The sequence below is a fragment of the Lathamus discolor genome, chromosome 12 (genome assembly GCF_037157495.1).
Source record: "Lathamus discolor isolate bLatDis1 chromosome 12, bLatDis1.hap1, whole genome shotgun sequence".
NCBI lineage: Eukaryota > Metazoa > Chordata > Aves > Psittaciformes > Psittacidae > Lathamus > Lathamus discolor.
The window spans coordinates 7,516,927-7,543,653 of record NC_088895.1 but is presented as its reverse complement, the minus strand read 5'-3'; the positions used below and the strand labels follow the sequence as shown (position 1 = coordinate 7,543,653).

At 38.4% G+C, this 26,727-nt stretch overlaps 1 protein-coding gene across 3 annotated transcripts; it reads left to right on the top strand.

Annotated features, from left to right (window-relative positions):
- Positions 1-1,888: 1,888 nt before the first annotated feature.
- Positions 1,889-26,727, top strand: CHFR (checkpoint with forkhead and ring finger domains). Of its 3 annotated transcripts, none has more exons than XM_065693205.1 (18): positions 1,889-2,037; positions 3,500-3,647; positions 5,835-5,934; positions 12,045-12,154; positions 13,065-13,124; positions 13,278-13,490; positions 14,459-14,674; positions 15,279-15,435; positions 15,716-15,870; positions 16,431-16,593; positions 17,485-17,627; positions 18,050-18,169; positions 18,432-18,515; positions 19,237-19,307; positions 20,270-20,357; positions 20,529-20,636; positions 21,721-21,793; positions 23,951-26,727. In XM_065693205.1, exons 2-18 carry the CDS (start codon positions 3,512-3,514, stop codon positions 23,991-23,993), a joined length of 2,040 nt encoding a protein of 679 aa, XP_065549277.1. In that variant the 5' UTR covers positions 1,889-2,037; positions 3,500-3,511; the 3' UTR covers positions 23,994-26,727. The 3 variants fall into 3 exon arrangements, with proteins under 3 accessions (XP_065549277.1, XP_065549276.1, XP_065549278.1); XM_065693204.1 differs by lacking the exon at positions 1,889-2,037 and adding an exon at positions 2,934-3,050; XM_065693206.1 differs by lacking the exon at positions 1,889-2,037 and adding an exon at positions 3,114-3,164.

Here is a 26,727-nt window from a genome sequence, read left to right as displayed (position 1 = left end):
TATTAGTTTAATCATGAAAGATGTTTTCCATGTTGTGTTTGCCAGATCTGATGTTAAGAATTTAATATTGCTTTCAGCAGAGGTGAAAAAAAATCTCAGAGAAAATTAAACATCATCAGTCTTTCTGAATGTTATCTATCACAGGTCTCTGTCACAGGGTGATAGAGAACTCCAGACATTAACGCAATACAAATACAATTAAAACTTTGCAGTAGAATGTGAGTAGCTGCCTGTAGGTCCTTTTCAACTGGACTGATATCTGTGTTGTTCTTTATCAGGAACTCCTGAATTTCTTTTGCTAGAACCAGTATCAGAAGTGGCAGTTTCTGGCTTGTATCTATCTATGCATCACGGAGTATTTTGAAACTGCTGTTACATGCAGTAGTTGGTAGGAAAAATAAATACATAAATAATGTTTGTAGATTTTTTCCCCCCTGAATCTAATATATGTATATTTACACAACTGAGAGCATGAAAAATTAATTCCATCTAGAATGACCTGGATTCTAGAAAGAAAGACAAGGAAGAGGTATATTGCTAAAGAAACATTAACTGATGGAACAGATGGGAACGATGGCCTCTAGAAAAAGATCCTGTCCATTCTGCCCAGCTCAGGAGGATGACAAGTACAAAATGGGCCTGTTGAGGGACGGCTTATTTGGAATGTCACACAAAACTACCCTGAGCTGGGAGGGAAGTGTCATCAGTGTACATTGAAAGCAGTTACAGCAGTCTGCTGTTCAACTGTACATAGCATCAGATCAGTACATCTCTAATTATTATTTGTCTGTCTGGCTAAGCAGCGCAGCATTTAAAACCTAATTTGTTGTATAATTTAATTTTAATTGAGTCTCCTATCCACACAGGACTCGTTAAGCTAGCTGTATGTTTCACTTGCTGTCTTTTTACATGGATACTATGGGAGAGCTGCAAGAGCTGAACCAATCGTTTGCTTGCACTGTGCTATCACCAAGGTGCAGTAATTCCTTGGTGTGATTGCAGAGGGATCTCTTGGCAGGAGTATTCGGAAAATACGTTTTCTCAGTGCCACAATATAACAAAACAACTTCGTCCCTCAGCTAATGCTATGGTTTACACAAAAGATTTGGTTGTTAGGCTTTACGTTGCCTCCTCCATGTGCTTCTATTTTCCTCTGCCACTCAGAGATAACAATTACAAGTCACTGTGAGCAGTAATAAAAATGAAGCACCATGACAATGCTTTTGAGTGATTGTAACTTCCACTGATGTGCCTCTCTTTAAATGTGTAAAAGACACTAGTCCTCAGTGAGGACACAGTTGAAAGCAAGCAGGGTACTTTACAGACAAATACTTCTGGAGGAATGCAGACAGGCCTCAAAGAACCAATTTTTTTCAGTAGCCTTATTACTAAGGGAGAAGTTATAGACTAAGGTCAATAATGAAAAGCCCTTAAGTATGTGCATCAATTTTGACTTGCATGAGTGCCTACATTTTCTCCTGAACCAGGGCACGTGCGATTGAGAACTGTGAAGCAACACGGTGCATCAGGTGTCAGTTTAAACTGCAGATCCAAACCACTTTCGTATTTGATCAGTTTTGCTTATATCAGGCACCTCATGCAGCTCTCTGGTATTGCTGTTAGATTCATGTGGCCAAGGGGATCTACAGGGCTTCCAGGAAAGGTTAAGGGAAAAGCTTACTCTGAGAGCTCAAGGCTATGAACCAAGTAGGAGTATCAAAGCAAAGGATTGCACATGTTTTTGTTTTCAGTGTTCTGTTTCTGTTTTCCTTCCTTCTGATTGTTGTGGATTCCTTCAAGGGTCAGATCAAGGGAAGAAAGTCTGACGCATAATAAGTCCTTCAGCAGATCGTGAGGAGGAGACTTGAACTGTTTGGACAGGTCTGGCAGAGGAAAGGCAGCTGCAGCTGGAAACCACCCAGGCCCAGCCATGTGGGCGGGCGTGAAGGGCGACTGCTGGAGGTAACCCAGCTGAAGGCAGCGCAGAGACTGTGATGGGGAGAGATGGTGCCACCCCATGGGACTGCAGGGCCTAAGGTGAGAGCGGGATGTGAGTGAGTGATGGGGTGATTTGCTTAGCATCATTTTAGCTCTCCGAGGTGGCTCCCAGTCGGATGGAGAAGGTGGGAAGACAAAGCAGGGACTTGAGGAAATGAGGATGAGCTCGATGAGAGCACTCAGGCTAGTTAGAGCAATGGGGCAGGGAGCATGGGCCCTGCAGGCCCTGCTGGTGCAGGGCCACAGGAAGTGTTTCTGCAACTGGGGAATCCACGAGATCTAAGGCTTTGTTTTGTTTGGATGGTTTTGTCGCTGGTTTGGGGTTGGGTGGGTTTTTTGTTTGGTGGTGGTGGCTGTTTTTTGGCTAGGTTCCACTTACTGTAGAAATGAGGTGGTTGTTGGGGCAACAAAGAGAAAAGGGACAATTTTAAGGTGCAGAAAGCTCCACTGTTTGCTTTGGCCCCGTTTGTATCAGGTTTTGGGTTCTAATAGCCTCCTGACTGAAACTGGGGCTGCCCCTCTGGGTGCGAACTGCCACTGACAGGCACCCGCCTCAGTGTGAACTTTCTTTCTAAAGCATGCCCCTGAAACAGCAGGTATGTTTGTTTTATTTAGCCGCAGCCAGCAAACTTATAACTCTTCAACATCGACGTGTTAAACTACAATTATTTTTCCCTGTATGTGACCAATTAAAGCACCCCAGCTGGCTGTCCTTACAGCTCTACCGCCCGCAACAAAGATGGCGCCGAGCACCTTGCCGCGCGGCGAGCCAGCCCCCACTCAAGATGCCCGCGGAGGCGTCTCCGGCGCCCAAGTCCCGCTATCGCCCTTCTCTTCCCGGTGCGCGGCGGCGCGCCGCGGCCTCGCCGGAAGGCGCGGCGCTCTAGCTGGGCGGGCTCGGTGGTGTCCGCCGGAAGGTCCGCCCCTGCCCGTGTGCGTTCCGTGCGGCCGCTGCGCGCCGCCTCCAATGGCAGGCCTGGCCCTGCCCAGCCCGGATCAGCTGATGGTGGCAATGTCTGTTGACAGGAGCTGCCTCGGCCGCGGCGCTGGGTGTAAGGGCTGGCGCCGAGGGGAGGGGGCGCCGGGCTCGAGGGGCGGGCGGAGGCGGCCGGGGAGTGTGTGTGGGGGCGCGGCACCCCTGCCCTCCCCTCGCCGCCCTGAGAGAAGTGAGAGGGGGGCGGAAGGGAAGGGGGAGGCCGATCCCCCTCAGGCGGGGAGCGGCCCTGTGGGGTGGGGGCGAAGGGAAGGGGGTGGTCTGGCTGCGGGGGGCCGAGTGGCCCAGGGGGAGGGCTTTCCTACGGCACACAAAAGGCAGCGGGCAGGGCCGGGCCAGGGGAGCCCCCGGGGGTCTGAAGGGCTGCGGGGCGGTGGCGCTGAGGGCCCGGCCTCCGGCAGGGGGAGGGGGCTGCGGTGCGGCTGCCGGCCCCGAGCGAGCCCTCTCCCCCCAGCCTGGGTGCTGTGTGACGGTGGGGTTTGGGTTCGCTTTGTTTGTTTTTGTCAGATGTGAATCCAAATGGAGCACTCGGAAGGAGGCGAGCAGAGCCAGCAGCAGCAGCAGCCCTGGGGGAAGCTGATCCGGCTGGGTGCTGATGAGGCAGAGCCGCACGTCTTGCTGCTGAAAAGAGAATGGACAATTGGTCGGAAGAAAGGTGGGACAGGGACACGCTGGTTAGGGCGATGTTTGGGGGACCGAAGAGACCTCCCCCCTCGCCTTTAAAACATCCGAAGGACTGAAACTAGTTGGGTTTGGTGCTTTCAGCTGTAGGAGGTGCTTGTCAGGCTGTCTCTTATTCTCAGTTTACCTCTTGGCTCTGAAGACAGTTTTACACTGACCTTTTCGTTTTACCGACTTGCGACGTGTGCACGCTTAAATGCAAGTGTGCCTTCTAGCTTGTCTGTGACAGTCTGTACAGATAAGAAACAGCATTTGTTGATTCAGAAGAGTTTCTGGGTATCAGTCCTGTTTACGTTCTCATTTTGTTTCTGTGGTTAAAATAAATTGGAACTGCAATGCAAAATGCTTGTGCTTTGCAGAAAAGAAAACGCCCACATAAAAGCCCTTAATTCTTCAGGCCATGTGAACACTGCCAACAAGCACTAAAAGTTTCTCTGAGAGTGAATGCTAAAGCTTTATTCCCAGAGTCCAGGGTTTTTACTATTTGCCTGTATTTTAAAGTATTTCATTCTTACTGTAATTAAAACAGTCATTGAAGTGTTTTGATTTTTTTTCTCTGCCCTGACAGATTTTTTTCAGTTTCCTGTTCATCAGTTCAAGCTATTTGACTGACCAGTCACATTTGTATGGTGTTGAACAAACACTAGATGCTGTAGCTGTATAATACATACAGATAATTTCTCACACATTATTTCCTAATAAATATTTCCTAGTAATTGTAGGAAAAATGTTTTGCATATTCACATTTGGTAAGGTATGTTTAGTTTGCTTATCATTATCTAAGCTGTAGGTAAATTCTTAAAATTGAGGTGTAGTTGAGGGTTATCTTGCAGGAAAAAGATAGATTTTTACATGTTCTATTGCTTCCATAACTGTTTGCTAATGGATTAATGAGTGGTTACAAGGATACCAACCTTGGGGTCATAAATACTGCTTAGAAATCTTCAGGAGCATTACAAATACGTGTTGAGAGTACTTTGCCCTTCCTGCTCCCATGTGAAAGTCGAAGTAAGTCTGTAGAGTAGAATAGAAATGTTGGCATGCTCCTTAACAAAATTTAGTCTACCCGCTTCCAGTGGGCTTCCTAGCATCACAGGTTGTGTGGCAACAGTTAACTCTGTAGTTGTTGATTGTTCCTTGAACACTAGGAGTAGGCAAGTGGTAAACTGTCATCAGCATGTGTAGTGTTTTCCTTCTGGATACATTCTTGCAGGCTGAGATGTAGTGTACCCACAGTGTGAATAGATGGAAGCCAATCATGTTTTGTTAATTGTAACTTTCGTGTAAGCAAGTACTTTGAATCATTTGTGCAAGAGGTTGGTGGGGATTCTTGGGCATTGCCTTGAATAGGCAAATAAGTGAAGTGGAAATACTAGATTTTAAATTGAGTGGTACTTGAAATGAGTATCATGAGTTTGGAGTAGTCCTGCAAGGAGCAGGAAGTTGGACTCAATCCTTATGGATCTTTCCAACTCAAGATATTCTATGATTCTAGATTCATTCAGAGCCCTGGAGTTGTAGGTAGGAAGGTTTCTGTCAGGTCAACATTGTCATTGCACTTCTGCATCTCCCTAAATCTTAGTCCTGGATTTTTAATCTTCCTTCAGCTTTATTAACATAATCTTGCTGTCAACAGAGTTTTCCTATTTAAAACCAAACCAAAGTAAAAGACTTAACATAGAACAGTGATGTATTTATCAGCTGTTGGTTCCAACTACTTTCCCACAGTATGCATACCAGAATGAAGCAGAAGTTAAATCCAATGAAACAGTCTTAAAATGATGTAGAAAAGAAGTTGGGTGCTCTGTGATATATGCCTCTAGAATTGAACATTTCAAATATGTGTGAATTTATCCCTGTTCCACTCTAGAACAAAGTAATTGTGACTTGATTTCCATCTGTAAGGGCTAGCACTGGCGAGAAAAGGGAACTAAACCGTCTTGAAATGGTTGCAATAAGCCTGTATCACCTGAGGCTATCTCACTGCTTATATTTATGTATCACATATTACACTGTGTTGCTGCCTATATGCCAGTAGAAGTTTTGAACTATTGCATATGTACATGAGTCAGTTTGCTGTGCGTTTATAGCCATGTAGAATGCTGATCTGTCTGTGTAATGTGTATTTTTAAGCACGCTGGAAAATCTGCTTTTTTTTAAGGTTGTGACTTATCTTTTCCTGGCAACAAGTTGGTGTCTGGAGATCACTGTAAAATTGTAGTGGATGAAGAATCTGGTCAAGTGTCATTGGAAGATACAAGGTTGGTTCTTCCGTGAACTTCTGCTCTTATCTTCTTTTTAGTCTATGAAGTAAAATCTCATGTATTGCTCAAGACATCAACGGTAAATCCTTCTTTTTTTTTCTTTTTTCCCTACTTTTACATCTAGGTTTGGGGTGGGTTTTTTGTTCTTTCTAAATATATTTTTCTTTACAGAGGAATTCATAGTCTACTGGATGAAAAGCACTGTTGATGTAATAGTTCAGTAGCATATTTCTTTAGACTTGTAGACAAAAAATGATGCCAGCATTCTTAAAAACTCTAAGCATGAGTGTGTCTCATCTCAGGTTTTTGAGTAGGGAAGAGGATACCTGCAGTGAGGATCTCAAAGCATAAAATAGATGTGGAGTAAAAATCTGTCCTTGTTATACATCTTTCTGGTATTCCAAACATCTGTAGTCTATATAGCGTAAGTACTGTAGCACTCTAGCAGTTGTGGTGGGTATGTCAGATGGGGATTAGAGACTGTTCAGTCTAATTTAATAATAAGAGATGTTTGCTGGATTTCTACTATTGATATTTCAGGTTTGTTTCTTTTGTTCAACCAGAACAATTTTTTCTTTTCTGGGTGTTTCTTTGTCAAGTTAGGGGTGTGAGAACTAAAGCCCTTAACATAGAAAGCTATAAGGATATACTTCACTGGAACTACTGTTAAAAAGCTAAGCTAATTTAGTGAAACTGCTTTTGGTATATAACGTCAATTACATACTTCTTCACATACTGAATTTCAGTGAACTTGCTATACTGGTGAGGCTCTTCCGTGTAGCGTTCTAAGGCTACTGTGGGAGTACAAATAGCATTGCAGGGGTTGTGGGTGGTTTCCAATGACTTTTAGCTTGTTTTCTAGTTTTCTTTATAAAATTTGAGATAGGTGTTTGTATGGAAGCATATTTCTTAGGAGGATAACTTTCAAATTTTTCAAATGTTCATCTGCTTTATTTTTGACAGGATTTTTTATCTAAGATTGCCAGAAGCTTCTGGTTTATTACATTTCAAGAACTCTGTGGCATTTTAAAATGCTTCTGTAAACCACATTCTTTTTCTGCCAGGTTATTGCAGTCAGTAAAGAAACAAATAATACTTTCTGCCAGCTCCCCCCATTTTTCATGTCTGGAAGGTATTTTACCCAGAGATGAAGATTTCAAAAATATATTGATGTACATACATAAAGAGGAAATTCTCACTTTTGACGTTTTTAAGGGTATCACTCTGAATTCCTGTTCTAACTTACAGAATGCATTTAAATGTATTGTTCTGGTAGGCCAGGGTTAGTATTCAATACCTGCTGAGCTTTTGACAGAAAGCCCTTCAAGAACCTTTGAACTTGCCTGGTTGAATGGCGAATGTGTTTGGGGAAGCACTGGCAGAATTGATGAGCTTTAGTTGATGGTTTTATTTCAGCAGAGTTTTTGCTCCTTTTCTGTCTCTTGATCAGTCAGTAGCTATGTTGATACTAAAAAGAGTTTTTTTTCAGGGTGAGGAGCTGGATTTGCTCAAGTTTATTAATCTCCCTTGTACTAGGTAGCCCAAAAGTAGATGTAATGTTTTAGATGTGCACTACTGAGTTCCAAGTAAAGAGGAGTAATAATCACTTCACTTGAGTTTCTGACTACACCCCTGTTAATACAGCCAAGTGTGCTGTAGGCCTTCATCACTGCCAGGGCATGCTGCTGACTTAAGCTTAGGCATAAGTCCAAGGTGTATGATCTTATGCTTGGTCATAAAATCCATCGAACCCCTTCCTGGTTGGTCTCTAGCCTGTACTGTTGCAGGTGGTTATTCCATTCCAGGCGCAGGACTTAGGGTTTTTCCTCATTCAATGATACGATGTTCTTGTCAGCCCATTCCATTAGCCTGCCTAAGTGCCTCTGAATGGCAGCTCAGCTCTGCCCCTGCTTTGATGTCATCCACAAGCTTGATGAGGGTGTACTTCTTTTCCACTTCTTGGTTGTAGCTAGAGAAAATAGCTAAGTCCCTGGATAGATCCCTTCTGTACTCTCTGAAGCTGTGAGATGGAATGCTAAGTTTTAGGGAAAGGTGTCAGGCCTAGCTAGGATGTCTAGGAAATGCCTTATAATTGTCATTCTCCAATGTTATCCCAAATGTCAAGAGATTTCTAAATAACAAATCGGGTCATGTTTGCCTAACATGGCAGTCTCAGAGCATAGCTTTGAATTGAAGCTTGAGAAACCATCCCTAGTTTCAGTTGCATGTAGCTGGTAGAATTGTTTTAGATGAATGTCATGATAATACAAGCTAAAGAAACTGTGAATGATGCAGAAACATTACTGTGTTTTTTCTTTTGTAGTTGTTGTTACACCACCCCCTTCCCCTGAGGCAGAAGGTGCAGCCAGCAGAAAAGTAGCAAAACTAAATTAAAGTTAATTTTCTATCTGATGGATTCATGAAAAGGTGGGGCTTATTACAATGGTAGCGTAATGAAAGGCTGCACCTATGGAGTACTACCAGGTAGCTGCTTATGCATGTTACACTTCTGTGTATCTAACAAAAAGGAGTAAGATCCTTTATGTGTTCTGCTTGCCTGTGAGTTGGTATGAAATGTGGCTACCATTTGCTGAATTAAAAGACTAATTGGGTTGATATGACTACTTGCATAAGGCAGCTCTTCCAGGTCTTCCAATTATTTGTGCCAAATATCAGATGAGCTCCAAAAAAATCAGGCAGGCTGAAATAAGAAGATATTTGAATGTCTGATTTGGCAATACAGATGCCCAGAGTCCCAGGAAAATACTGCAGAGTCAGCTTTTTCTTCTCTGAAGTGGAAAATAGTTTGGAAGCATTGCTGTGGTCAAGCTCAGTTTTTTTCTGGTGAAGAGGAATGCATTGAAGGAGGCAGCTAGTGTTGGGAGAGTTGAATTGAATGGACTTTGTTTCTGCATTGTAGATAAACCAAAGAATATAATCAAATGCATGTAGACAGCCAACACTGGTTTTTATCTCCCTAGTAGCATAATGAGTTCTTGGATCTACTTTGGAAAGAATTACCATGAATTTGCAGGTGAAAGAAAATGTGTAGAGAACTCAAGATTATTGAGTAAATAGAAGCTTGGGAGTAACAAAAGCCAAGAGTTAGCAAATAGTACAATAAAAGAGGGGGTATGTTTCTGCTTTGTTTTCCAAATCATGCACTAGTTGCTTTATACTGCTTGAAAGAAAACAAATCATACAAAATCAGTTGAGGCAGCAGTTGGCTTGCCCTAAGTAAAAAGTGATTGTGAGGTTCTCTGTTTTGAAAAAGAAATATTAAAGGCAACTAAGGTAATTTTTTTAGAGGCCTCCTCTTGTCTTCTGGGATTTTTTTTTTTTTTTTTTTTTTTTTAAGGATTCTTAGTACCAAGTGATGTTTCAGAGCAGGAAACTATACGAGGCTGATACTCATGTGACAGGCACGTAGATATTCCTTTCTGTGGGTAAATTGGAGGCTCATCTTCACTTGGTGCTGGTGTCCTTTCTGCTACTCAATTCTCCTCACCTTATCAGTTGAAACTATTTCTGTGAACATTAAAAGAATGGAGAATGACACACAAGAGGATTCTATAGGGATTCTAGAAGAAGGGATTCTGTAACTTAATAGAGTTCAAAACTCATTTCAGTTTACAGTATGTTCAGGATAATACGCATTTAAATAGCAAATAACTATTAAAACTATTAACCCAGAAGCTTTACTGTAAATTATATTTCTTCCTGTATGGATCTTAGTAAGACTGGAATTTTTCTCCAAAGGATACCAAAGATCTTACAACACACACATCATTCACGTATGTTAAGAGTAAGTGTGTTCCAAGTGAGATGTAGCTGTTCACATCAGTTCTGACTTACGGTTGGGATTGGGAAGTGAAGGCAATGTATGGTTCATTAATCAAACTGTAGTGTCATCAACTACATTGAAATTGAGTCAAGGCCTGACTTTTTTTCTTCCATTCTTTAGAAATTGTGACCTTTCATGACACTGTTTCACAACTCAGACAATCTATATTTGATAGTGCTGTTTTTTTTTTAATCTCCATCTCAGCACTTGCATGGCCAGTTGATACCAATTCAGGTTAACTCCTAATGAACGGCCGTCATATTTGGGATTCTCATTGTACTTTCTACTTATTTTATGGGGACCTTTCTTTAATTTGAAACATCAGAAGAATGTACAAATGTCATAATTATCATATTTTCCAGGGATACCTCACTAGAGTTGTCCCTCATAACCATCTTGGAACTTGCCAGTCATGACAGAGCAGCTTCATAAAATACACTGTTGTGACATTTTTTTCCCTATGTTAAGTGAAATATTAGGAGTAGGAATTGCTAAGGCTCAGTAAAAGACAGTTCTTGTTACCCGAGTTTAGCTGTTTTATTACAAAAGAAGATCTAAATGACAGCAAATGGGAGATGCATGTTATATTTTGCCTTATGGAAAACTAAGGAGGTCAAATTCAGTTTTTCCTAGTTTTGTTAAAGGATCTCAGAGACATTTCAGGGATCATTGTAAATTTTTCTGTTTCTTTGACAATTGAAAGAGGTGTGATTTTTGCTTTGACATAATCTTCTTAATATATTGAGTTAAAAATTAGTGTAGTTTCTAACAGACTAAAAATTTTTTTTCTTAATTTTCTTAATTGCTGAACTTTGCTTTCTTTTAGTGATGTCTCTTCTGCTGGCTCTTTAGCACTTCTGTCTTTCAGGCTATTCAACGTCTGCGTGACTGATGTAGAAAGGCAGGCTTAAAATAGCTTTCTTGCTTAGAAGAGAAGCTTGAAGATTCTTTAATAGAGCAAATGTCAGTGTGACCCAAAGATGATATTGTTTGTTTCTTGATGTTTAAAATAGCTTTTTTTTTTCTTTGTTATTTATGTTTGATTAGTTGATTTGGCCGTGTAGATAATAAAAACAGTTGCAGAGGCAAGATCAAGAGCTGCTATCTTGATCTAGACTTGCAGTTGTGATTCAAAAGGACTACTTTTCCTTTTGCCTTTGTGTCCAAAAAGGTCCAAATTTCTAGTTTTCTTTCTGTGCTCCTGTTACTAAACAACAAGAGATTTTCCAGGTTTCTCTTAAAAGAAAAATAATGGTAAGGAAAAGTGCTAATTCCTAAGTAACTCTCTCTCTGTTCTAGAGGGGAACTGGCCTGTTTGAGAATTCTGTGTTGTGTTCTGGGCACAAGTGCCTCCAGAAGGTGGCAGCAGAGATTTGCTGTTATTTCGTGCAGCAACTAGCTCCGCTGAGGGGAAGTTGATTTTTCTGTTCGTTTATATTTGGTACTAACTGCTGAGATTTTGAATGTCAGAAGTCTGAAATTATAGAATGCTGTAGTCCTGAAAGAGGCTTATTGCAACTGAGTTGGAATTATTCAGAACTTTAAAACTTGACTTGGTTATAAAACACTAATAGCTCGTGTATAAAACATCACCCATAGTGAAGGAGATACCTCCATTAATCAGAAATGCACTCTCCTCTTTCCCAATTTAATTTCTTCCATGACTCTTGAAGTTCTTATCGAAATAATTTATTCCAACTCATTTGTTAATTATGTGTAACTGTTTTTCCACCTTATTAACTTCTCACATACGAGGTGCAAGCAATCTAAGTAACCTCAGAATTTTAAGTTTCTTACTATTTTAAGCAAGAGGGGAGAAAAATTAAGGCAGTGTGGAATCCCTGACTGTATAGGGAAAGTTCCTCTGCAGAATGTCCTAGGAGATTCCCAGTGTTAACTGGAAAGCATAACCTAGAACTTGTTGAAAAGAACTCCTGTTGTGCTTTTCTGTTTTATACTTCAAGGGCTGGGATTATTGTAGAGAAACAATCATCTAATTATTTTGCGATACTGGCCAAATGTCTAGGATCTTTTATCTGTTTGTTTGTCAGCTACCATCTCTTTACCAGCAGCTGCAAATGAGCTTTGAAGTCCTTTCTGTCATTGAGAGAAACTTTGTTTCTGGACTTTTCATCCTAGCTCACATTTTGCTTTTTGAGAGCCTGTATTTTTACTTCATTAGAAATATCTTGTGCTTTCCCTTTCTTCTCCTAGGTAGTTATGAAAACATTTATGCTAAGTTATCTTTTCTTTCTCTTTGTAGTACTAATGGAACAGTCATTAATAAACTGAAAGTGGTTAAGAAGCAGACATACCCTTTACAGACTGGAGATGTGATCTATGTTGTTTACAGAAAAAATGAGCCAGAGAACAGTAAGTAAATTATATTTTGGAAATGGCACACTTAGTCTTTTTTTTTTTTTTTGAGTAATGAGAAAAAAGAAATACTAGTACAAATAAAACAGAATTACTCAATTTTAAGGCAAATAATTTGCTACTGTTTAAAAACAACTCTCTTTACAAGAGGTCATGGATATGCCAGTTTTTAGAGACAAGTCTGAGCAACTGTCTGCAATTGAAATGTGCCTAGAAGTAGTTTTGGAAGAACTAATGCATGGAATGGTAACTAATGAGGTCCTGATCACATGCCCAATGCTTCTTTTAGAAGTCAAATTGCTGGGGTAGTTAGTGATACTTTATATATCATATTAAAGCAGTTTTGGGCTCCAGAAGGAAAGGCTGCAAAAGATTTTTGTTTTGTGTTGGGGTTTTTTTTGTTGGGGTTTTTTTTTTTTTTTTGAAGAGGAAAGAGGGAAAATGGGGGCAGGTGGGTATAGCCTGGAAAAATAAATAAACCTGGAAAAACATTTATGTGGTCTTAAAGAAGAATCATCCCTCACATGTCTGTAATTCTTTCCAGGAATTCTTTTTAGGAGGATGCAATTGAAATAACATAATTAGGTTAAAAAATAAATTGAGGGTTCTTCCCCTAAGGTTTTTCAATAAGCCAAGCTATTGTTGGGTAGAAAATAATGTTCTTTCACGTGTTAACTGAGTAGAAGTCAGGGACCAAGATTCAGGTGTAAGTGCTCAGTTTTTGCAATGGAACAAAATTAATAAAAGATTTCATGAATGATCAGTGTTGTCGTTTGTCTTAAAGATGTTCATCAGTGATTTGAGAAATGAGAACTCTTGAGGCAGCAGAATTTTCATTGGTTATGTGATATTAAGGTTAGTGAATTTTTTTTTAAAGATTCTGATCAATATTTTTTTAAACTTTCAGATGTTGCTTATCTGTATGAATCCTTAAACACAAAACATGATGCAACTCAAGAACCAGTAGGTAAGGAAAAGTAGTTCAAGATCCATGAGGAGGAGCTATGCTCCAATGACTAATGTCCCCTCTTGAGAGAGTTTGATTCCTTGGAATTTTGAAGGTGTGCTGTGGTGACTGTCACACAGATCTTTTTCTTTCCTTTCCCTCTTCCAACTGTAGAAGTTAATATAGAAAACCAATGCCATGTGACCAAAGATACCTCAAATACAGGAAGAAGTAATGATGAGACCCAAATTACCTCATTACCATCAGCTACTCAGTCTTGCTATGAGGAACCACAGCCATCTACTTCTACATCTAACCTCTTTAGTGCTTCTTCTACCTCTCTTAATGAGTCTGCATCTGTTCAACAGGATAATCCTTCTACATCTGGTAAGAACTGTGTCAAGTATTTAAAGTTTGATATCCCATCAACTGTTGCTCCAGTTTTGAATTTTAACAGATTAATCTCTGGCCTATCTGGCTCTTTAGCATTTGTTTTTTAAAGTTCTAGTGAAAATACTAGCTGAATATGTGCATTTTAACTTTCTATGAGTAGGCAGTTGATGAGTAAGGCAATTGAGAGAATTCCTTATGCTCAGAGGGGCAGAAAATGCACGTTAACCCAAACTGTTCTATCTTTATGATTTTGCAGCAGAGCACTGATGAAAACTAGGAGGTCTTTGTGGCTCATATAACAAATTAAGTAAATATGAGTGCTTGTGCTCATGCAGTCATTCTGAGAAACTAATCTAATTTTCACTGTTACGGCGGGTAGTCACCAGTCCCTTCTCCTTTGCTTAGAGCTCTAGCGCCAAAATATACCAAAGGGATATCTAGTCTACTATCTTGTATTATGTTGGCATGTGGAATACCACAGTGCTGCGCAATGCTTGAAATAGAACTGGAGCAAGAACGGCTATCTAGAAAATGGCATTTGTCAGCAGTTCATTGGGACTTTTAGAACATGCTCCTCTGAAAAAAAATCTGTGTCCTCTGCTGGGATCCTGACCTGTTACATATGATCAAAATGGTGTAAATCCTCTGCCTGGCATCTTCATTGGCAAGACCTGGCATGGATAATAGTCTTATGAATAAATACTCTACAGTTTAGAAAGGAATGGGTATTTTAAGTAGGGTTACAAAACTAGTAGTTTGTTTTCCCCCAGGTCTTTCAATTAGTCAGATTGGCTCAGTATGCATTTAGAGTAGTTACACAGACATTGCTGGTCTTGCTCCATTTTTTCCTGTTCAGATGTTTGGATTGATGTGTGTGCATCATCAGTGTCTGAGTACCTTTTGCTTTTTCATGTTATGAATGTGTATGCAGCTACATTCATGTTTCTGGTTTTGTTTTGCAGGATCACAGTCCTCAGTTTTCACTTCTATGCCTGCTTTCCCCATGGTAGAATCTGTGTGTCTAAGAGCAATGCATGACGAAGATCAAAAGCTTGATATGAATACTAAAACTTCTGCAATCACTTCAGAAATCACTGACAAAGAAAAAGCAGATTCAGATTCTCAAAGAACAGGGGAGGAGGAAAGTTTGGAACCTGCTAAGAAGAAACTAAAAGGAGGTTAGTATGTTACTAGTATTGCACAGCCTACCCTGTACTCATTTGTTTTAATGCTATTGTTGAAAGTTAGGTTAAAAAACTTAATCAGGAACTTAAAGCTATGTCAATTTTTCATAGAAGCCCAGTGAAATAAACAGAAGCATAAGGATCTGTGCTTATTCTTGTTTATTAATGTGAAATACATTCAAAATGCACACATACCAAACCTAGAAGGTTTTGAAAGTTTATATTGGTAGGGGATGAGTAACTTTTTTTCCTCCTCACAATGTTGTTTTTATATTTTGGTATTGTATTAAATAAGAAAAGCAAAATTCCCCTCTCATTCCATGTCTGCAGCCCTTTCACTCCCCATCCTGAATTGAGTCAGGTCAGCTGTCATCAGCCCTTCTTCAATTTGTGTTTTGTTTCTTGCTGACTTGAACTGTGGGCTAGTAAAAGTAATATCTGCAGTAGCAGAAGCAATTATGCGCAAAGGAAGAACCTTTAGCAGGACCACTGCCAGTGAACAGGGAATCTGTATATCTTTCAGGTCTCTTTTCAACACTTAAATAAAAGTATGTAGGAAGCTTTTTTAAATTTATTGTGGAATCTTCTGTCTTTGTAGATGAAGATGCTTGTCCAAATCTTTCACCAGCAGCTCCAAATGAATGTATAATTAAAATTGGCTCTGAAGATGCAAAAACATCAAATGTGAAACCAGATAAGATGGAAGAAACGTTAACTTGCATTATATGCCAAGAACTGCTGCATGACTGTGTGAGGTATGTATGATTGACAAAAGCTGTAATTATGTGGTAATAAAATAAGTTTGGTGACAACTGTTTGAGGAGGCCAGGGTATTTAGGAGTTTTCACAAGCCCTTCTGAGTCCTCTTCCTTCCCATCCATCCAAACTGTATAGTCAGTACTAATCTTCTGTGGGTTTTTTCGGTTGTGTTTTGGTTTGGGTGGTTTTTTGACTGTTATGAATGTATCTGAAAAATAATGAAAGATTTGGTTTTGACTGTGTTTCTTTCATTGTTTTCATGATTGTGTTTTCCAGCTTGCAGCCTTGTATGCATACTTTTTGTGCTGCCTGCTACTCAGGATGGATGGAAAGATCATCTCTGTGTCCAACTTGTCGTTGTCCAGTAGAACGTATTTGTAAAAATCACATATTGAACAACTTGGTTGAAGCTTATCTGATTCAGCATCCAGGCAAGTGGAAGTGTATATGGCACACATGAGCTGTGTAATTGATTTATGCACAAATTGTTGACTAATAAATTTCTATGTATGCTTCATTATTCTGCTGTTTTCTCTGATATGACTGTAAGAAAAGAAGTGCATTTAACATGGTACATATTATTTCAAATACTGGATGAGAATTGAGAGGTGATTTAATACTATAATGGAGTATGCAAAGAATTCTGAATTTTATTTTGGTACTTAATAATAAGAAGGATATCAGTTTTTTCAAATAGAGCACACTGACTGATGAGGCTGCCTGAACTCAGATACTTCTGAAAAATATACTTGAATATGGATTTAATTAACTTTGATCATGACCTCTTGAAACCAGAATCTAAGTTGCCTGCCTGATACTACTTTTGTGTTAACAGAGAAGGGGGAATTTAGCTTCTAGAACTTGGTTATTCAAAAGTAAGTTTTATGGAAATGAAAACACAGTAATCACAACTATGTTAATGAAGTAAAATGGAAATACAGGATGCGACGTGTTCTTTTCTCTTGAAATTTGTACTTGGTTCTTATGCCAGATAAATGTCGTAATGAAGATGATGTACGTAGCATGGATGCTAGAAACAAAATTACTCAAGACATGTTACAACCTAAGGTGCGGAGATCTTTTTCAGATGAGGAAGGAAGTTCTGAAGATTTATTGGAATTGTCAGATGTAGATAGTGAATCTTCAGATATCAGGTATGTGTATTTAAGTTGTACACTGGCTCAGATTTACTTACATTTGCACAAACCCACAAACTGAGCTAGTTTCACAAATGCTGTTATTTCTGATAGTGGTTCCATGATTATTGCCAGAATGAATTTTATTTTTGTTTTCAGCAAAGTTCATTCTTACCAGTAATTATCTGGGCAATTCTGTAGGCCATCTTACTGAACCTTAAACAGTCAACAAAAAGTAATTCAAATTAGAACTTCCTACAAGTGAAGCAAGGTTCAGTTTATGGCCAACAGTTTTATGCTGAATTGTACAACAGCTTCATGTGCAATACATGAAATTACCTTTTCTAATTATGAATTGGCTGTTGCTTTAGAGAAAGCAGGTTTCTAAGATCTTGTGAGGAGATAAAGCAGTCCGTGGCCCTGTGAGTGCAGCTGCAATGATTATGCTTTCTTATGTCTGAAATGCTGCTTTCACCAGTTGTATGGTACTAAAGCAGCTGATGCTTGACCTAGGGATTCCTAGACACCAAAATATCTTCTCTTTATCTTCAACAGCAAATATTTTTTGTTGTATCTCTGGAGGGGAGTGGAAGAACTCTTCATGTATATAATTATTCTAGCTTTGTTCCTCTTTTTTCTTGTTCATCTCACTTCCAGTCACGTCACTTTTTCTTTTTTTTTTTTTTTTACTATTTGGAGAATACTACAAAACACAAAGTTTTTGTCTGTTACAACTTCACAACTACACAGCTGTGACATACTGAGTTACGTAAACTTCCATATGTTACTGGATGAAGAAATTACAAATTTAAACTGCAAAAGTAGGACCAACCTTGTCTAGCATAGGGATATGAGTTATATTTGCATTTATTGGGTGTGATTTCCTATGAGCCTATTTTATTCTTTCAGTCAACCATATATAGTGTGCAGACAGTGCCCAGGGTATCGAAGACACTCTGTTCCAACACTGCCTGGCACAGGCCAAGAGACAGAAGCAGGAGGAATGCAAGCACTGGGAGATGCGCCATCTACATCTGCCAGCTTCCCTGCAGGTTGGAAGGAACCGTTAAAGATAATCTAGTCCAACTCCCCAGAACTAAGCAATGAACTAAGTTGTAACAATAAACTAAATTATGAACTAAGCAAGCTCACTCTTACAGTACTGCGAGAGTAACACCACTTCACATAGGTGTCTTTGTAAATATAATGAGATTTAACCCTGGCTTTTCTGGGGTTGGCCAAAATAGATTGCTGATCGTTGGTAGTTCTTAAACTGTTTTACATATTGAAATATTTTACACACCTGTGTAGAAGTCTGAATGCCATTCTGCTGCTCTTTCATGCAATCTTTGTAAAAATTATATTGCTTGCCTTTACTTTCAGATTTTTGATGTGGCTGATACTCACCAAGATTCTTAGCCCAGATTATGACTGTGTACTTTGTTCAGTCTGTCCTTTTTTTAAACTCATCTAGCTGTCCAGGAATATGTGTGTCCTGCTCAAGGAAGTCATGTAATATGCACCTGCTGCTTTCAGCCAATGCCTGACCGAAGAGCAGAGCGTGAACAGAACCCTCATGTTGCTCCTCAGCAATGTGTGTACTTTTTTTTTTTATTATAACTTTGGCTATAAAACTAAATCCTTATTTTTCATTAAACTTAAATTTACTTATAAGAGTATTCTTTATTTGAATGTTCTTTATCTGGACTCTTGTACTGACAGCATGAAAGAATCTTCCTTTGAAAACTTACTGTATAGGATGTATTTTAAATGAGAAAGCTGTACTTTTTTAACCATGTTTATGAGGGCTGTTGTGTGCAGATCCTTACATGGAGGTTTTCTTTGTTATTTGACAGGTACAGTTTGTCTTCAACCCTTCTGTCACTTATACTGGGGCTGCACTCGAATGGCATGTTTTGGCTGTTTGGCACCATTCTGTGGTATTGTGGAATAATCTATTTTTTAAGAGTGTGCTCACTTTGAAATAATGTCTGTCTGTCTTGAACTTTAGGTAATTTAAGAGACTTAATAGATTAGTTTGAAGCACAAACATGCAAAGGCTGTGTCCTCACATTACAAACATGAAAAAAAACCAAACTATTGAGTGGTATATGTCTTAACTTTGAGAGGATTTAACTTCTTTTCTTCGTACCATGTTGGGCTTGAAAACTACATTTGTGGAGCACAGTGCTTTCCAGTATAAAAATAATCATGGTGCATTTCACCCTAGTAAGAGGATTGTACAAATCAGTGCAAGAGCACCGAACATCTGATGTTAACTGATTAGAAAAGAACCTTTTGCTGTTAAACATGCAGCCTTCTGAAACTCAAGGTTTTAAATATTTTCTAAAAATAATTTAGAACATTTGAAATTACTTGGCTGCAGTTTGAAGCTAATAGAATATGCCTTAATAGCACTGTTAATTTGTGCAGCTTAGTAGTAGTGTTTGTGGGCTGAAGGTGAAAATGTAAAATCTCAGTGTCTTCTTTTGCCTCTGGAAGTGATACATCACATGCTCTAGCATATGCTGAATGCAGTCATTTACTTGGTGCTGACATAAATCTATGCACATTATTTCAGGAAAAAAACCTTCAGAAAAATGGGGGGTAGGAGACATTGGTGGAAGAAATAGTAACTTTTTTTTTTCTTGTTTTGATTAGAAATAAATCTTGGTGATAAGTGTTTAGATGGAGTCCTAAATAATAACCACTACGAGTCAGATATCCTAAAGGTATGTTTAAAAATCATTATTTTTGTGCATCATACCTAAATGTGCGAAGTTTAAGATGTACTCACTCACGAATGTTTAGTGATGTGCTGCCTAACAGTTACAGCGGCAGCATTGTCACTTGCAGCACCTAATTCTAAAAGGCAAATTTAATAAGCCCCAGATGATCAACTGGACCAAAGTTATAGTTACTGTGTCTGGATAGGAAGTAGTTTGGGGTGATAATTTGGGTCTTTCAGTCTGTGAAGAGGGCATTGTATTCTGAAGATGCATTCCATTTAGCATGAGTTCTTCTCATACCACCCAAATTAACAACAATAACAAAATCACTTTCATGCAGTCCTGATGCATGACTTCCCCGATCTGTATGTCTGACAGGTGCCAAGAAGGCAGAAATTCTAAATATAATTTTTGTATTTGAGTTTAAATGACTGATACACTGTAGAATTCAGATATGGTTGGTTGTTAAATCATAAAAGAATTTGATTTGTGTGATGCATTTGTTAGGGAAGCCAGTTTTGACAGTTTAAAATTAAACATCCAAAATACTAATTGAGAGAGAAAATAATTCACTAAAAATACTCCAGAAAAATAAGTCTTTTTAAGTATTTTGTCCCAGACTAGTTAAGTTTCATGCTAGGCTGCATGGAAAATGTTTAGCCTGTACAAAACCAAGAGTTACCTAAATTAGGTAAACTGGATAAAATCTTGATTTAAGGTACGTGACAGTGTGGCTGAAATGAATCTGTTTGCATTCTTTTGGCAAAAGTGGGGATCTTCTGAAGAAGAGATACTGAATGGAAAGGTTTATTGGTGATCTGAAAGTATCACACTAATTAAGTTTAAAGATATTTACTTGTAACCATCATCAACCCATGTTAAAAACCTAATCATAGATTCAGAAATATTTGAGAGTAAATGGCTTGGTCACTCCTTAATTCACACACTTCAACTGCTCTTTTCAGGATTACCTGGCATCCAGGGGTTTGACATGGAAAAATATGTTAAATGAAAGTCTCTTAGCTCTTCAAAGAGGAGTTTTTATGTTGTCAGGTATGTTATCTTCATTTTTGTACATGTGACTCTTTGTCTATATATAGTTCAGTAATACTATGAAGAGGTTTTAAGTTCTGTGTACATAACCAATGCCATCATGACATTTTCACTAAATCTGTTTTTTCAAGCCTTACACTGACATTATATACAAATCGGTTTTCTCCTCAGATTACAGAATTACTGGGAACACAGTGCTTTGCTACTGTTGTGGCCTTCGCAGCTTTCGAGAACTTGCCTACCAGTACAGGCAAAATATTCCTGTTGCTGAATTGCCAGGTAGGGATCGCTTTGCTTAGTAATGGGGAAAAGTAATTTAAAGAGTTGAAGTCTGTTTATCCTTGTATCCTTGGTGTTTTAGCACCTTTGTGTAGCCCAGTACAAATTTCTTTGGAGGGCTACTATCTTATGCTGATGGCTTTACTTGTCAGCTGCTAAATTTGCATATAGTTATTGTCAGACTCCCTAATGGAACCTTTTTTTTCAGTAGGATTTCTCATCTGTAGGATAAAGGTATCTATATAGTGAAAAGAGGAATTCAGTAAAATCCACAATATAATCAGCAGGAACTAGTTACTGTAATTTGTTATTTTCCTGTTTAACTACATGAAATTATGCACCTCCAGAACAATTTCACATTACCAGCTCTCAGCTAGAAACAAGAATGTTTTCATAAATTAATTCTAAATCTGTTCACATTTACAGTTTTAATATAAAATAGCATGCAAGCAACTGTGCCTCCTTCAGTCCTAAATCTGTTGGAAACAGAAGCTCTTCGAACAATCTACTTTTAAATGTTACTCTTGTCCGTGTAGTTCCTTTGTTAGCAACAGCTTCCTTGTCTTTAACTGTTGAGAGCTCTGCTTCTGTGCATAATGAGTCAGTCAGTCTACCTGTTTCTCCTCAGTATTGCTTTTCATTTTAATGTAACAGCCTTCTGGACAGTTGAGTTATAATGTATGTAGAAGTGGGGGAAAACCCCAAAACTCTACCCAAATTAATAATTTTTTCTTTTTTATGGAAATGTATCTAGACATATGCCCAGTTTCTTAAACTGTAAAGTTCATCTCTATTGAAATAAATGCTACCATTTCAGTTGACAGCACTGAGAACCAAATCCTTTCATCTTAAGTCTGCATGAGCCTAATATTCAGAATGAATTTTTTTGCCTTCATTAAGTGCTTGCTTTGTTTCTAGGAAGGTGAACCAATATAATTCACAGTTGTTTCTTCCCAATCATGTCTTGTTTCTCTATAAAGCCTGCTCTGATGAGTAACTACAGTTTGCAATGTCTTAATAATATAAATCACCTTATTTAATGACTTCTGTAATAAATGTAGCATTTCATTTGCTCTTTTTGTAGTGACTGTCACATCACGTCCTGATTGCTATTGGGGGCGCAATTGTCGAACTCAGGTCAAAGCACATCATGCCATGTAAGTCTGATAATTCAGAAAGTGGCTCTTCAGTTTGTTTCATTTGTAAAAAAGAACAAACAATAACAGCAAAAAACCACGAAGCTTTAAAATGCCAGAAGCTGCATGAGTAACACCATTGTAACATAAGCAAAATTGGGCCAACTTTGGGTTGGGGCTGTTTTTGTAATTTTTAACACAACTTTGAAAGAAGCCCTTCGCACATGTCAGAAGGGCACCGCTATCTATCACTTTTAAGTTGATATAACCCATTGCTGACACTTCTCGAGCCTTTTCCACCCACAACTCCCCCTTCATTCCCATTCTTCTCCTGCTGAAGCAGCTTCTCATTTGCTTGTGTCTGGGTGCTTCTTAAAAACACTGTACATACAATAATTAGCCTGGTGTGATTTCCATTTGAAACTATGAGAGACTCTTCCAGAAAAGTGCAACATACCTTGGGGCAGTAAATTGGTGGGAATAATTTGCAACAAGAAAAGCAAGAGAAGTTTAGAACATGTAACATTAAGAACCTGGTGTGGCTTAGCAGTTCCTGGTTTTGGAGGATTTTCTAGGTTTTATGTCTCTGACCCAAGCAATCTGGTATATGGGAAAATTGAAACACTGAGCCTGAAAAGAGATTAACCCTCTGCTTTTCATGTGGTTTAGTATTTCTAGGGGACATGGACTTCTAGTATCTAGTCATTCATGACAAATGTCTATCCAAAATAAATCGAGATCCTTGATTAAAAAAAAAACAAGGCCACTTGGTAACCAATGCATTTTAATTCTTATGAAAAGAAGCACATGTAGTACCACAAGTATTAGAGACTTGGAAAACAAAATAAAAATTATCTACCTAACTGCTTCTAGAGAGGGTAGAAAAATCTTAGTTGCTTTATGAACAGTTCTGTAAATTCTCAGTGCATTTTAAGATTTAAGATAGAGGAGCTGTTAACCCTTGTTGAGAAACTACTTTAATGAATAGTAGATTCTGCAGTATCTTTCTAACACTGCAGTGAGCGTACATGCTTAGCATACTTCCTTTAATATTTCAGGTACTATGGGTTGAAAAGAGTGTGTACAGCTCAGGCAAGCAGATCATAAGAAGGACTTGTGAAATATTCATCCTCAGCCTCTTACGAAGTCAGAGGGTTTTACCAAATACCTTTCAAAAATAATTTGGGATTTAAGTTGCAGGTGTAATTCAAAGTGCCACTGTTATATGTAACTTCACATTAGAAGACTGTCTGTGTTCCCAGAGGTTTTGTTTTGAAATGTTACAGAGTTAATTCATTATCAAAGTACTCACCAGTTGTCTTTCTTCATACTGTGGTGAATGATTCCATCTACAGCAGAAATGACTCAGGTTTTCTTCCTATTTTTTTCCTTTTCTTTCCTTAAAGCACAGTTCCTAGAACTCACTGGCTGCTACTCATAGTTCCTAAAATCCATAAAAGCAAATAATCTTGTCGTACCACTCCTATCTAGAGATACTCAATTACTTTTTTTTTTTTTTTAGTTAAAATGTTGTACTACATAGTGGTTATATAAGCAAGGTTTCTTTCTAATATTTTATCTAACCAGCAAGGGGGAGAAAATTCATGGTCTCTTTTGTATCATCTCTTCCACATATATGTATATACACACTCAACACACCAACTCCTGTTTCAGTTATGTATCAGGGGATGCATAATCCAAGTAAGAGAAAATAATGAATAGTGAGATATTTCTAAGCCAGTGAAAGAACATGTTTATGTTGAAATGTATTACCGGCCTGGTTAGTTCTCAGCCCTAGTGACTTGTGTAACGCTGTCTACTGAAAATTACTGATGTCTCACAGGGCAAAATTAATTCACTGATTCCTGGTTTAATTGCCTCCTGGGTTTGAAGTATGCAGAAGTATAGAGGAGTCCTTTTAATAACAGGTTTTCTGTGTGTCTAATAAACCTAACAGGGGTTAGGCAGGAGAGATGTTGAAAATCCTGTTACAGATGTCATGATAGTAGAGTACAATCTAAACAGGTTCTGGAAGACAGGTATGTTAGTGTGTAAATGTTCTGCTTTAAACTGTTTAACATTTAAAATACCCTGTGAAAGATACTGACTCATTTTTGTTGGCTTCTGAGAACTTTGTTGCATTTTAATACTTTCTTTTTTTTCTTTTCTTTCTCCTAGGAAATTCAATCACATTTGTGAACAAACACGATTCAAGAACTGAATACTGAATACTTGTAGTCTGTAGAGAAGGGACAAAACCCTGTTACATTGCTTGTACAGTTTAAGGTTTCAGGGGATCTTCTCAGTTCCCCCGTAGCAGGGAATCAATAACTTTTGCATCAGGTAATCTGGTGTGAATTTTTTCATTTGTAGAATTTTACAGCTGTACATGAATAAGGTAGATTTGGGTTTTTTTACAAGAAAGTCCAGCAAGCATTGCATTCCATCCTCATGGATACAGTGTTACTGTATCACTTCAGTGAAGAATCCAAACAGAAATCACACACGCACAAAAACCAGCCATATCTTGGGACAACCTAAGAATAAGGAGTGTATTTGCACTACTTGTGAAGAAACTAAGAAAATTCCTTAGAGTTAAAATAGAAATGTTTTGTAAAAGTATCTGATGGATATTTCAAGAGCCATTAATATTTAAGAAGGAAATTGTGAGTGTATATTTGTAACTGCATTTTGCGGTAGTCTGATATTTTGTTGCTACCCATGGCATTTGTGCTAGAAACCACGTTAATATTCACTTAAAAGAATATTCATCTGTTAAACAGCTGTTTCAGCTTGAAGCCTCTACCATATGTGCAGTGTTACAGTGGAAGTAGTACAGGGTTTTTTTTTTTTTCTTAGTTTAGTCATATTGATGTTTTTATTCATATTAAATTACAAAAAATTGCACAAAAATTTGAAAATCACGTTAAAAGTTGGGGTAATACTTGAAGCAGAACGGACTTCTGCTAATATTACTTCTGTAATGTTTTGTATCAGAAGACCAAACAGTGCTTTTGACATAGATCAGCCAGTAGGACACACTGGTTCTTTTTATTTCTTTTGTGTTTGATACCATATGCTAAATATGTACCTCTGCCATGCAGCTGTTCTCTAGCATGCATACACTGGTGAAAATGTAGAGAAAGTTATAGTTTAAAACAGAATATAGCAGCTTTACTGGAAGGAACAATCTTACAAAAAAAGAATTAAGTTTGGACAAATTGTAGCAATATGGTGGCATTTCTGGATGGGGATGATGAAGGGGAACAATGGTGTCACTGACAGTAAAAAAAAAAAAAAAAAGTAGATTTTATTGCCATGCCTCTACAGAGCTCATTCAGGAGATGTCACATGCATCATTTAAATTAAAAATCCCAACACAATCCACCCCAAATTGATCTGTTTCATCATAACCTGTTAGTAATGGTGACAAACTCAACTGGGACCAACATTTTTTATCATACATAGAAGCGTGAACAGTATGAGAAGAAAGCATACAAAGTTACCTCTGTAGATACCCTGTTGTTTTTAAGTATGCCTTATTTTATGAGCAGGATTTATACTTTAATGTTAAAAAGTATACACACAAGATCTTCTGATAGAATGGAGCACAAATGATGCAGCACATCGTGTCTACTGGTTGCAGTGGATTAAACGACTATTTCCAGTAATGCACATCTTCATATGAATGCTAAGTAGAATGATGTATTTCTGTTTAGATTTTTATTTTTCAAAATAGCTGTCGCAAGGATGGGTCTGTTGACCATGCCCATATGCTATTAAAAATACACTTTGGTGTGGACTTCTCTTCCTAATCTCTGGGCATTTTCTCCTGTGAGTAGGATTGAAATTGGATCTGGAATAATACTTGAAACTTCTTTTAACAACAACAGTGTGTTTCTGTCTTTTAGTATTATTAACAATGTTCTGTGGCTTCTGTATTTGTATTTTATGTTTAGAATTTTTTTTAATGCTTATTGTATCTTCTCAGGACAACCATTCTCAGCTGGTTTTGATCTCTTTTTCATCTCTGGCTGTGCATGTAGCAAAATGAGTGCAGTTGTGGAGATCAAGCCTTTGCACATTATATGCAGAAATGTGCTTTGTGTTTTCATTCACCACTTCCCACACCCCAGATTGTCTTTCAGCACAGACTTGACACTGTGCTAGTGTTCAGGCCTCTTGTGCTGAAGTTCTTTTGTTGGTCAAGAATAATATGTCTACAGTACTATGTACAACCTCTTGCACTTACTCAAGTTGTGTCTGTATAGGGATGTATTGTGTGACTTTTAGAAAAAAACTTGGGGGAAAAACCCCAAGCAAACAACAAAACTCATGTGCTTAACATCTAAACTACCTGTGCAGTAGAGATTCTTCAATTCCTTTTTTAAACCCCTCTTCCTTTTCCCTGTTACAGATAATTAATCTGCCTTTCTATGCATATAGGGTTGCGGTAGTGCAATGGAATGAAGGGATCTTTTTGTCATTTATATTGTACCAGGAGGAGATGAGAAATGCAGAGGTGAATAAATCCTGATCTTTATATGCTCTTAAGTAAGTAAGAGTATCTGTCATGGGTATTACATACTCTATACATTAGACCTTTTTAAATGTATGGTTACCAGGTGATAGTTAATGTGATAAATGTATGAACTATGCTTGGCGTAATTGTTTAAATACTGTAAAGGTGCAGCATATTTTTAACCTGTCTAAAGCACATCCCCACCTCCTTTATAAGAGATATTTGGAAGCTGAGCATGAAATGTAGTAGAATAGACGTTATGAAAACCATGGTGATTATGGTAGGGGTTGACGTAGTGGTAATCAAGGTGTATAGTCTCTGTCTTTGAGGAAGTTCTTTTATAAAGAAGGTGGAGAGTAGTTCTTCCAGTTCTCTTTTGTGATTTTTTTTTTTCCTGAACTAAGAAGTTATTAATTAAAAAAAAAAAAAGATA